The following is a 13595-nucleotide window of genomic DNA, read 5'->3' as shown; positions in this document are numbered from 1 at the left end:
AGAAGCACTAAGCTTTGTTAATGAAATGAATGAATTGAAGAGTTCAAACTGAGTTCAGGGTTCAGCTAAAGAGTTACAATTTAGGATCATCTGTATGAATTTGCCAAAATCAAGCAGTATTACATTTTAGGGTGCTATAAACATTATGAACTGTTACTTGAAAAATTTAACCCTGTTCATTCTATTGCAATACTCCCAAAAGAAATTATTTACTTTGTAGATCTTTTCAAATGCAGAAATGTGTACACACACAATATTTAAACACATCCTATAACATGCGTTCATTAAGATAGGCCAGCCTGACAGAATACCTCTTCTGTATTAATTTATTTGCATAATTAGATAATTTACTACAATCAGTATACAAAATAGTTCATTGTACACCTGCACATAGCTAAGTCATCACTGCAAGATATATGTATCCAGTGGCATGGGTTGCTACTCAGTATTATGTATTGAATACTGTAATGGGGTGGTCACCCGCTCCGGCCTGAAAGGGTTAAAACATCCCTGGGAAAGGGCTACCCCGGGGAGCCAGAAGGCTAGGCTGATGGAGAAGGCAGCCACAGCTGGGGCCACGCCCCAATCAGGCCACAGTTGGCCCTATAAAAGGCTGTGGGCCAAGAGCTCAGAGAGTCTCTCTCTAGCTGTGGAGAGAGATGGGCCTGAACAGTTGGGCCAGCTGGTGAAGGAACAGCGGGCCCTGGTACAACTCCTCCGTCAGGAGTTTCAGAGGAAACGGGGAGAAGGGTATGAGAAGCTGAGTGCCAGGGCCAGGAGGCCTGTGGCAGAGCGCCAGACTTGCTACGCCTGCGGGTGGAATGGACATGTAAGATGGGACTGTCCCTACTGGGGTTGGGGGCAGGTTGCCTCACCCGGGGAGGGACAGGGGTGAGTCCCTAGGACAGTCCGCTGGGTGAAGGAACCCAGGCGGCTGCCGACGTGTTGGGCCTGTGGGCAACGAGGCCACATGCAGTGGACGTGCCCAGGCCCGACGCGGAGGGTCTGGGTTAGTCCCAGCGAGAGGGCGGGACCCCAGATGGACCACGAGAGGCCCAAGGCAGCAAGGAGGCGGGAAGCCTGCTGGAGCTGCCAGATACCGGGCCACATTAGGAAGCACTGCCCCCTCAAAGAACTGAGGGGTGGCTGAAGGAGGTGCCTGGGGGCCCAGAAGGGCTAAAACAGGAGGAGGTGGCGAAGGCAGCAACGGGGATGGAGGGACCCCACGGGAGGTCGGGACCCAGACCGTCGCTGGGCAGGTCTTCAGCCAAGGGACAGAGAGCGAGTGGGTCCAGCAAGAGGCCGGGACCCAGACCCTGCAAGTGGAGGGTCAGGGGGATGCAGACCTACGGGCGTGGCTGGAGGCCGTGGAGCTGGCCTGCTGGAAGGCAGAGGCACACTTCCGGGAGATGGCCTGAGGCTGGGAAGTGTCAGAGAGGAAGCGTGTGGCCCAGGAGGGACGGCCCTGGAAGAGTAGCTCTGGGGAGCCCAGGCCAAGCGTCCCCCCTACCCCCAGGGGTGGGAATTTTGAGGGGGGGGTAAAGGGGCACCGGGGTTCAGGAGGGACATGGGGGCCTGAGACAAGTGGGACATCGGCCAGTGGAGGGCGCTCCGGAGCTGGAGAGCTCATTCCCAGGACGACCAGCAGGAGGCGCCGCACCAGTGAGTCATCGCGTTGCTACAAATACATACTCCCCAACATAGGACTAGATTCCATATTACTCTGGTCCTTTTGCACAACTCAGGCAATGTAACCAGTTCCATCCCACCTCCAATCCCTCCTGTATGATCAGCACTTAGATGCAGTGGAGAATTGACTTCATAATGTGTACATGCAAGGGTGCATGGGAGGGAGGGCAGGTGACGACAAGGTAGAGAAGACAGAGAGCGAAGAAGCAACTATAACACTGAATTTCCTCACTTTTGTAAATTTAAGTCAGGACTGTAACATTGCATTAATATTTTTACAGCATGAGATTTCTTAAATTCACCACAACATATGGGCAGTGGGAAGCATGTTTCATATTATTATGAACTAAAAGCTTTGTGAGAACTTTTCCATTTACAAAACACTGTTTCCTTTGTGAAATAGTAAACATTTAAAAAAATCTATACTGACTTCTTATATAGACAATATTCTGATTATATGAAGTGTCTTTCAGACATTCATGTTTAAACAACTTCTGAATATGGCTCTGAACCAATTTCCAGTGACAAATAATTATAGCGGCATCCCATAAAGCAATGGTATAGATGGCGTCCAAAATCAAATCCTTCATTTAAATTCTTTAAGGAATGGTCATATTTAAAACAATTTTGCCTATTTAAAATTATTATGGCATATATTAACCCATGGCTTGAAAAGCTACTCATCCGTTATGAATAGGTATCTTTCCCATGCAAGTGCCACTAAATTCTGTTGATTTTAAGTTTTCTTACATTAAAAAATCCAGTCTTTATGATTGTGCCAATAGCTTTTGAAACATGAACCTCAAATGTTAGCCAATGTGATGTTGTCTTTGTAAGTCCGTAGACAAACAGCTTCAGTGCTTCTGCTTCTGGTAGTATCTTTCCTCCAGGTCAGTGAAAACTGTTTGGTCTGGTCAGTTTTCACTCCTGCTATTGAAAACTCTGTGGACATCAGTGAAATTGACAGAATCAGGTCAATTTTCCAATCTGCAGCTTGAGAAAGTTCTTTCCAAAACTGGAAACAGGCACTGGAGCTATTCTCTGGGGGAGGACGACTCAAAAACAGAGGCCAGAGAAGGGGATGATTAGCAGAGACATCACCAACACCCTTGCAGAGGAGGCTCTGTAGTGGTGGTGGTGGAAAAACAGAGAAAATATCCTCTTTCCTTCCTTCCAGCAGATAAATGGGGTGTACCTTTGTCAGACGCCTACTAGCTAGAGCAGGGGTCAGCAACCTTTCAGAAGTGGTGTGCTTCATTTATTCACTCTAATTTAAGGTTCTGCATGCCAGTAATACATTTTAACAGTTTTAGATGGTCTCTTTCTATTAGTCTAGAATATATAACTAAACTATTGTATGTAAAGTTGTCATAACTATAAAGGGAAGGGTAACAGCTCTCCTGTGTACAGTACTATAAAATCCCTCCTGGCCAGAGACTCCAAAATCCTTTTACCTGTAAAGGGTTAAGAAGCTCGGGTAACCTGGCGGACACCTGACCCAAAGGACCAATAAGGGGACAAGATACTTTCAAATCTTTGGGGGGGGAAGGCTTTTGTTTGTGCTCTTTGTTTTGGGGGTTGTTCGCTCTTGGAACTGAGAGGGACCAGACATCAATCCAGGTTCTCCACATCTTTCTAAACAAGTCTCTCATATTTCAAACTTGTAAGTAAACAGCCAGGCGAGGCGTGTTAGTTTATCCTTGTTTTCTCAACTTGTAAATGTACCTTTTACTAGAGTGTTTATCTCTGTTTGCTGTACTTTGAACCTGAGGCTAGAGGGGGGTCCTCTGAGCTCTTTAAGTTTGATTACCCTGTAAAGTTATTTTCCATCCTGATTTTACAGAGATGATTTTTACCTTTTTCTTTAATTAAAAGCCTTCTTTTTAAGAACCTGATTGATTTTTCCTTGCTTTTAGATCCAAGGGGGTTGGATCTGTATTCACCAGGAGTTGGTGGAAGGAAGGAGGGGGGATGGTTAATTTCTCCTTGTTTTAAGATCCAAGGGGTTTGGATCTGTATTCACCAGGGAATTGGTGAAGGTCTCTCAAGGCTACCCAGGGAAGGGAATTAGCTTTGGGATGGTGGCAACGGACCAGATCTAAGCTGGTAGTTAAGCTTAGAAGTTTTCATGCAGGCCCCCACATTTGTACCCTAAAGTTCAAAGTGGGGAAGCAGCCTTGACAAAAGTAAATAAGGTTTTTAAAATGTTTAAGAAGCTTCATTTAAAATTAAATGCAGAACCCCCCGGACCGGTGGCCAGGACCCAGGCAGTGTGAGTGCCACTGAAAATCAGCTCGCATGCCGAAAGCGGCATGCATGCCATAGGTTGCCTACCCCTAAGCTAGAGGCTACAAAAATGGAGCCCCCAAATAGGGTCCAGGGACAGCAATCTAAGAGTCTGGGAGAGCTTGATTTCTCACTTAAAGTGTTGCCCCTGTATAGAGGAGCCTCTAATCTTAGATTAGTCCTCTGGCTTAATCTTCTGACTATTAGGAGTCAGGTAAATTTTTCAATGCTACGGAGGTGAATTGGGGTGAGTGGATGTGGGTGGGAAAATGACAGAAAAGACAAATATGGGTGCTGAGGGGGAGAGATTTTGGGAGAAATGGCGGACAAAACAAAGGGGAAGAGAGAGAGCATGCAACAGAGTAAAAGAGAGAGGAAGAGAAGAGGATACTGAAAAAGAGGAAATAACTGATATTGAAAACACAGCAAGAAAAGATATGCCATGTCTTAGAAAAAAGAATGTGCATGACATTTGTGAATATATATGCCATTTAAAGTGTAGTTCTACTCTGAAAAGTGATTATATATATATATGGTGATCCGATGTTTCCTGTCTCAAAATTTTCTGTATCTAATACAATAAGTTTACATTTTTTTTTAAAATGCCAGGCCTACAACCTCATCCTGGGCTCAGAATGAAGCTGGGTTCCTTCCATCACTTGCATACAGATTCTGCAGGCCAAATTCTGATAAGTTACACCCATGTACCCCACTGCCTTCAATGACTTTGCATAGATGTAGCTCATTGAAACTCATCAAATATTTGTGTTGATGATGCACAAGGTGGAGTTGATCCAGTATACTCAATTGTAGCTCTGTTGGCTATGCAGTGCTAACAGGACTAAAAATCAGTAAAAATATATTTTTTGCCATTAAAATTAACATAAGTGATTCTGAGTACACATAAAGAACAGGGTTTTTTGAGTAAGGTACCATTTTTATATGGTCACTTTACAGAGTAAAACCACAGTTTAAAGTTTTTAACTTGCAGCATTAAAATTCTTCATTCTTATTCCAGAAACATTTCCCCCAGAAGGTGGAAATGTCCAACCATTTCTGTGTTTAGTGCTATCGTTGCCATGTTTTCTCCAGTCACCTAGGGAAAAAATTTTGCCCACTAAATTTTAAAGACATGAACTCAGCTTCCTACCGGCATTTGTTTTTGTAAAATATAAAACTAAAAGGAAAACCTATTGGTTACATTATGAAATATTATAGTGATCAATATACTATATGATCAGTGACAAATGTAACTAAACATTGTATACTTCCTCTTGGAAGATGAAAAGCAGAAAAAAAACCTACATATTATTCCCTAACAGAATATAGGTATAAACATCAAGTACTTACATCAATTAAATCTGAAAGGTCATGAATATAATACTTGAAAACAGAAGCGTTGGTTGCTTCAAGGGTTAGTAGGTACTCATTTCGGGCTTTAATAGATTTCAGCTTATTTTCAGAGTATTTTGCTTGACGCTGAGAAAGAAATTGTGTATTAATATAGTGAGAAAGTTTGAATACCTCAACTTTATCATGCAGCAAAATAGATAAGCGTGCATTAATTGTTACTATCAACTAGAAAGAAACTTCAATTTTTGCTATGCATTTAACAGAAACACAATTTTAAAACCCCCTCAATAGAAAATGTAATTTATGAACAAGCCATGTAATGAGGAAATTACTGGGAGTAAAAACACTCACTATCTCTGAATTGCAAGTTCTCTGTAAGCTACTACTAGTTTATAACATTAATATATCTAACTAGCTACTTCTAGTTTATCACAGATTATATTAATCTCATCATATGCCACATATTTCCTTAATGGACAGTCTCTCTCAAACCATTCTATAGAAACATATTAATCTAAGATACAGCTTCAAAGGAATCTCAGAACTGAATTTACTTCAAATTAAGCAGGATGACAAGCTTTTAATGAAACCCTATTTACTTTTTCCTTCATTTTCTCAATCTTCTTCACAGAACTCCTCCTCTGGTGCCTCTCCTCTAGTCGAATATGAAAGACAGGGTCTCCTGACCTCCCAATCTGTCTTTCTTCTTGCTTCTCTGCTTCCTTCAGCTTGCTTTCTGCACTGATGCTCTCTGCATGATACATATGGTATGTTTTCATGACCTGTGGAAGAGACAGTCAAAGAAGAGTTAAGAGGCAATGGATATAAAAAAGCTTCTCATAAAAAAAAATAAATCACAGGGCCCCTGAATAAAAACACCATCTTATGAAGTCTTGAATAAATATCTTTGCCAACAGCGTTTAGATTGTATTTTTCCTTCCTGCTCCATTTAATTTAATCTCAAGAGTTAGCAGCAGGCATGCATGCCTTGCTCATGTGACTTACTTTCAAGGTTGACTGTACATGACATTAGAATTGCTATTGTTCTGTTTGCTATTTATACTGCACTTTGCGTCTCCAAAGCACTGTTCTAACCACTCTGGATAAGGAGAAAAGTGATGGAAAATTAGTCCTAGTTTAAGCAGGTTTGTCTTTCCCCCTCACCTCTATCCTGGGGAAAAAAGCAAGTAACATACATCTCACAACAAACCTTTCGGCAATGGAGTAAACCCACCACCCCAAAGTAGAGTGGGCATGCACCGGTCTGTTTTTTGGTTTCTATATTGGTTTTGGGGAAAGAACAAAACACAGAATCCTCAAGCTGATAACTTCCTCTCTTCTTCCGGCAGATATCACCTTTGGGCCAGGCCATGCAGATGATCTTCTCCTCAGATGAGTTCGCCAGCAGGAAGTAAATTGGCTGTTCCTGCTTCAGTAGGTGGGATGCGCTGAGGAAACAGACTACCTTGGGGAGTTACCCTGAAATACCCCCTTGGAATAGAAGCAGCTTCTGTAGCTGAATAGTCAGCAAGGCCTAAGAAGCTTCCATAGGCTGGCAGACACTGAGGATGACTCCCAGCTGGATAGGCTCAATGGTGAATTAGTCTCATCTGACAGCTGAAACATGGCTTAGCCCAGATTCTCAGCAGCCTGCTGTATGCGAGTTCAGGTGAATGTAGAACAGATGTATTTTTAAAGTTTTGTGCAAAAAACCCAAAAAGCTTTTGGAGAACTCTAATTGTGCATAATGTATGTAAGTGCTAAATTATTTAGCACTTAAGCTGTTGATAGAACTAAAATGTGATCTATATTGAAAATAAAACAGCAGACTGTTCACTTCCTTCCTTAATGAACACAGAAAAAATTGTACAGCATTTCAAAATGAGTTGCTTTTTGAATACATTTGCAAACATAGGATTAGTTTCTATGCCAAAATACCTAATACAGGGAATGGATATTATTATATTACAGCAGGATGCACTCAGAACAGCATGGCACTGCGCTACGCACTATACATATGCATAGTAAGAGATACTCCCTGCCCCAAAGACCCTACAATCTAAACAGACAAGACAGACAAAGGTTTGGAAGAGGAAGCAGAGATACAGCAGGGCAGGGGCTGAGCTGGGAACACCATGCGGGCCTATTGAGTCCCAATCGTACATTGCTTAAATATAACTGAATGTTATGTTTTACCCATTACATTTGGCATTCTTACTAACAGCAAGAAATAATCTATGCATAGGGATTCATATTATATATATGAAATAAAAGAACTGATAAAATACAACAGATCATAATTTTTCAAGAATTTTGTTTTGTAAAATAAACACAAAAGAACAGCAAGTGACGAGATTCCATTAAAGATGACATGAAAAGGAAATTAAAAATATGGGTTGTGGCCTTTAGAAGATACTTTTTATATAGAAGGCCTACAAGATTTTTTTTCAGCAAAAGCTTGCCAGCCCTAGAATGAAAACCATGTTCTTTTAGCTTAGAGCACCATCCGGGCCAAACAGGAAAGTCATTTAGTTTTTCTGTCTCCGTTATTTTTGCCAGTAAAAAGGGCAAAATGACACTTAGCACTTTTTCAGCTGCAGATCTCAAGTCGCTTGACAAAAGTGGCTAAGCCTGAGTAGTGCTGTTTTACAAACAAACTAGGTACTCGGATGTGAAGCAATTTTCCAGAGCGCCCCTGTAGTCTAGTGGATGAGATATAACTCTCTCTCACACTCCCCACCAACTGTTTACACATGAAACAGAAGCTGTGACATTCCAGCTAGCTGCACTAAGGGAGTACAGGAGCCACTACTGCTAGGAACTAGCTCTCTCAGAGGACTCCAATAAGCCCAGGCTAGAGTGCCATTCCCTCAAGCCTCATCTCCCTGGAGAGAGCTCCTTCTTCATCTCAACCTCTCCTTACACATAAGGATTACAGAATCCACAGCATCCCAATAGACACTACTTCAAAAGCAAATCTTTGTCAACTCCACCCTCTCCTGCAGCCTGGCCTTGACTCTGTCTCCTGAGGAATAGAGAGTCCATTTGAAATTCACATTTCCATCTGAAAACGTTGTATCTGCTATTGTTATAAGTAAAACATTCGATTACTAGAATTGAAAGAGACTTGCATTTGTCTGTTTTTGCAGTATACCAAGGGCTGGTTTACATACAGTGTTTGCACCGAGAGAACCGTATTGGTTTAGAAATTAATAGTTAAATTGGTGCAGCCCTAGTGCAGATGCAGTTATATCAGTACTGACATTAACATATATCTCATGTGTCTGCATCCTCACTGGAAGGTTATACCACTTTAACTATATCAGTTTCGAACACATGTCGTTAAATCAGTGCACAAAGTGCATATAGACCAGCCCTTACTTTGTGCATTTGGCTTGTGCATAGTGTGTTTTGTTGATGGCACTTCCTATCTCATGCATTATTACTACATCATTCTCAGGCAAATCTCTGGAGAGCTCACAAGCACAGTCCTCCCCAGGTTCTGCCAGTGGGTGTTTATCAGTAATAGCAGCAACACTTTAATTGCAGAGGCAGCAGGCAGATATTTGCACAAAATGAAAAAGATTAGAGGGGTGATTGGGCCCAAACATTTTTGGTGTTGTTCCCACAAGTAAGTAAGACAACATGAAGTTTGCATGTGAAGTTGCACAGTTTGCTCTTTTTCTTAATTTTCTACCATGTTTTGTGGGATGTTCTCTCTCTCTCTTTGCACTAGAGGATCTAAAATGATGTCAAATAATAGAAGAGACTGGTAAAAACCTGCCTTGCCCAAGTCTTCTGCTTAACTGAAAGCTTATGGAATGGACTCTAAATTCAGCAAACAGACTAGTTAGTTTCATTTTTTTGGTAGTCTGTTTCACTTTCTGGCTCTCATGCAGAAGTGCAATGTTGCAATGCTTATTTTGCAAATGCTCATATGAATATTGAAATCCGAACAAAAAAACCTGTTTATTTTTTTTAAAAAATTATGAAAATGTAAAAACACCCTACATTTTGCAACTAAACTGCCAGTCAGTGTCTCTTTAAATGAATTACAAATTCTCAGTACAACCATTAATTTTAAAGCTGTCCATCAGAATTTGTGTCTCTATTGGAATGATTAAATTATCCTACAATGTATTTTCTTATTGTTTTATCTAGTAAAAGCCCTCCCTATAAGATAAACAAACATCTTCACTTCTAAATATTATTAAAGAAATAGCAATTTCAAAAATATATAGATGTTTTACTCTTTTTGTGCAAATCTACAATATATTTGGAAAATTCAAAGTTAATGTAAAGACAAGATCAATAAGATTTATGATGCATTTCCTCCCTAATAGCAACATTTTAAAATTAAAAACAGAATTTTAAAAATAATCAGTAATACATATCCATCTTGGTCATCAATACTTAGATATTTCAGTGGCAATTCTTAGGGTCCAATTTAGTTACAGAAGTCAATGAGAGATTTTCTTGTACAAAGAGTTCTGAACTGGGTCCTCAATCTATTATTTGGAACAAATATCCTGGTGAAATGTACAATGCTCCTCTCAATTTCCTGACAAACTGTTGAATTGATAGGCCATACTGTCAGAGTATCTGTCACTGCAGTGACTTTAATTAGTCCCCAAAGTGGTTATTGATCTGCCATCAAGTGTTCATTGAAGAGGAAGAGCAAGGTCATAATTTCACAGATGCTAGGCTGTCATCATGACAGATACGGTGTGCTCCTATTCTGTATTTGACAGACATCTTTAAATGCAATATCAGTCTTCCTATAAAATAAAATGAGTTTAATTCTGCCTATTTAGCAGGTGTTATAAGTGCATTACACTAGATCAGCTGTTTTAAAATAAGGATTTCTGACCCACCACAAAGTCAGCCTAAAAGTGTCTGGAAAGGGTTATGCTATACCAAATTACAAGTGTTCTATTTGTAAAGAAATAGATTGCATACTACCCTCGATTTTAGTGTGGAAGCCTCGGTGTCATTGATAAGAGTTCAATATGCAGATTGAGGGCAGCATATGGCACTCACGTATCCCGGTGAAGGGCATATTACAGACAAATTGAATAATTATTTTTGTTAAACGCACAAATTAATTGTGCAGATCCATCACTAAGAAAGTAATTTATACTATGTAAGACAACTGGGTTTTGTGGGGAGACGGAGGGAAGTTTTCTTGTGAAAAGGCTGTTTTTCATTTTCTCTTTGCTATCATGTTATATGATTGTTCCCATCGCTCTGCATTTTTCATAGTAGTGGATTGAGGTCTTGCTCAAAAATTTTAACTTCTTTTCTTGAAAACTTCCCATCCCTCAACTATCAGAGCTGCCCAGCGCACCAAGATGTAACACTAGAAAGTTAACATATGTTAGCGTTATCTGCTTAGGGAAGGAACAAATCTAATTTTATAATAAAACTGCATAATTAATAGTCATCCCTTGTTTATCATGAAAATGCTACTCATCTGCATCAGTGGGTGGGGGAACTTGATGGGGTCAGTGGTGAAAGGGGGACATTTGCTAGAGGACAATAGGTAGCTCCTCCCCCAGGAGCCTCTGTCACCCATTTAGCCAGCTGGAGGAGAGGGATGCTAATTGACCAGCATTCCCCAGATCTCAGGATTTAGACCAGCGCAGGGACTATGTGGAACCTCTTTGGCTCCATTCCAGCACAGAAAGGGTTACTCATCTGCTTCCAGCAGCAGCAACAGCAGTCCTCAAGTTGCAGAGGAAGGCTGGTAATTCTGGGTAAATTCTGGAGCCCCTTTCCCCAGGGGTAGAGGGTCTATCCCACTGCAGAGGTTGTACGTCTGCCTCCCTTGGCATGGGGGCTCTGCCTGCTACAGGAGGGATTCCATTACGACTCCCCCGGAAACCACATGGGGGACCCAAAAGAGTGTAGCCCTGGAACTGTGACCAGGGCTAGCCCTAGACCAAATGGCGCCCCAGGTGAAGAGCGTCTTTGGCGCCCCCCCCCCATTTGTTAAACTTTTGAATACTTTATTTTTATTGCATTAGTAGCCCATTTAACGACTTTGCTGCACGATTTTCATGCATGATTTATCCCTGTCATATAAGACAATAAATGAGGCTGGTGACGGCCTTTGTTTCACACTGTCGGTGGTTTAACATCCTTTATCATGCAGTAAATGTCCCAGAAGTGGATAATGGTGTTACCGATGCTCTCTTGCTTTCAGGATGACCAATTGCAGATGTAAGCAGAGTCAGAATGGGCTCTACCCTGACATCTGGTGGTGAGCTGTGGAAAAGGACTTCAGGGGCTGATCTTGCTTACATGGGCACACCAACCCTGCCTAGCATGATGAGACTGCTTGCCCAAATGGTCACTTTGGCTGCTGTGGGATCCCCAGTCTCTTTGTTATTGGGGCAGGAGTAATAAAGTGTTGTTAGCCTCGTTATGCGAATCAAGGACAGTAGAACTGTACTTGGCATTTGATGATGGAGGGACTCGCCCTCAACTAAGTAGCACTTGCTAGGCAAGGGACATGGGTTCCAAAACCCTCTGAATGGAAAAAGGTGGGGGACAGATGTTTGTATGTGGTAGCATAGGCCCCTTCTGAGGACCCCGAACAGCACTTTGATTCCTTCTCTCTCCATGGTGTAATAACAGAGCTAATTTTGACTCCATTAGGAGTCTTGATATATGCTGCAAAGCTAAAATTGCTGATACCTAGGTCTAAGCATTAGACCTACTTTGGGCTAGTGGTGCACCAGCACTGAGGCTTCCCTACTAACAGCTGAAATCAATAAAGAGCTGAAGTTACTAAGAGCTGAAATCACTGAGAGCTGTGTTAAGTGTGTATGTGAAGGGCTAAAGACATATTGGTGAGCAGCTAGTAGGATGGCTAGCGGAGAGGAGCAGTTAGTGGGACGGGTAGTGGGGAGGAGTGGCTAGCAGAGAGGATCAGCCCAGGGTGAAGACTGCAGCAGAACCCCATGGAGAGGCGTGGCAATCGGGCATCGACACGAGCAGTGGAGCATGTAAGGTCCTCCCCATACCTGCCCCCCCTTCCACCCAGGTTGGGAGGTAAACTCTGCAGATGAACTTCTGAACTCTGTGGGGGCTGCACTGACCAAGGACAGAAACTGTGGGAAGGGTGACTTTTGGGTTGCTGGACTCAAGAACCAAAGGGAGAAGGACACGGCCCCATCTGCTTGGGGGTGGGTCTTCTGGTTCATGGTTTTGTGTTTATGAACCCTAGTTGTGTTTTCCCAATTTAATGCTGAGTTGTTTACCTCATGTTATTAAAGATTTTTGCTACACCGAGACTCTGTGCTTGTGAGAGGGGAAGTCTTGCCTCTTTGAGGCGCCCAGGGGTGTGTGTGTAATTTTCCCAGGTCACTGGGTGGGGGCTCGAGACGGTTTTGCATTGTATTGTTGAAAGGGAACCCCTATGTACTGAACCCGGCCCTTGCTGCTGTCAACTCAGCCTGGCAGAAGGGTTACACAGGAACAAACCCAGCTGGCCAGCAGGGACTTGCAGCCAATGCCCCAACAACTTTGGGATCTTGGCTCATGCCAGCAGTAGGACTAGTTGAAAACTTGGTTGCCCTGAGGACCTCTAAGGCCAGCTGTTTAGAATTAGCAAAATTTAGGGCTTCATTGTGGGTGGCCTATACCCACACATCAGGGGTCACAACAAGTGGTGCCTTTGACCCACCACAGGTAGGCTCCCTTCACTATCTCTGGCCAGCTAGTGGGCCTATCCTTTTGGAGTAGGTTGGCAGGTTTCCCAGACCCATGCAGGCATTTCATAGCAAGAAAACTGTTAGAAGGGTGGTCCTGGAGGGATGGGTGCTAGACTGACGACAAGTTACCCACCCTGTTGGAGTTTCCAAAGGCTCAGCCTGGGACTGCAGCTGTGGGAGGCAGGCCATTTTATTTAAGGTGGCATTTATTGTTGCCTTCTTTGGCGCTTTGAGAGTGAGTGAGCTTGTGTCTATGGGAGCTGCAGACAGGTCCCAGCATGCATTAAATGTAACAGATATGCAACTCTTGGGCTTACAGTACTCAAAAACAGACCAGAAGGGAAGAGGGGCCTATGTGGTGTTGAAGGAATGTGCAGACGAGCACTTGTTCCCTGTAAAGATAAGAGTCTCACTAAAATCCAGAGCCTGCAACCAGGCCTGTTGTTTTCATGTGGTGATGGCAGCTTCCTGACAAGGTATCAATTCAGCACAGTACTGAAAGACACCTTGCACTACGGTGGTCTTCACTGGGGTAAATTTGGTATTTAT

The 13595-nt window shown here is 42.6% G+C and overlaps 1 protein-coding gene across 1 annotated transcript in view; it reads right to left on the bottom strand.

The window, feature by feature from the left end:
- SRGAP1 (SLIT-ROBO Rho GTPase activating protein 1) overlaps nucleotides 1–13595 on the bottom strand; it is a 233214-nt gene that overhangs the window by 69565 nt on the left and 150054 nt on the right. Inside the window, exons 5-6 of the mRNA XM_065423765.1 lie at nucleotides 5928–6110; nucleotides 5326–5454 (exon numbers count right to left, since the gene is read on the bottom strand). Coding sequence (XP_065279837.1) covers nucleotides 5326–5454; nucleotides 5928–6110 — 312 coding nt within the window. The remainder of the gene's footprint in view (nucleotides 1–5325; nucleotides 5455–5927; nucleotides 6111–13595) is intronic.

This window comes from Emys orbicularis, chromosome 1, assembly GCF_028017835.1.
Source record: "Emys orbicularis isolate rEmyOrb1 chromosome 1, rEmyOrb1.hap1, whole genome shotgun sequence".
Taxonomy (NCBI): domain Eukaryota; kingdom Metazoa; phylum Chordata; order Testudines; family Emydidae; genus Emys; species Emys orbicularis.
Note: the sequence above shows the minus strand (reverse complement) of the source record. Positions and strands in the feature narration are given on the sequence as shown.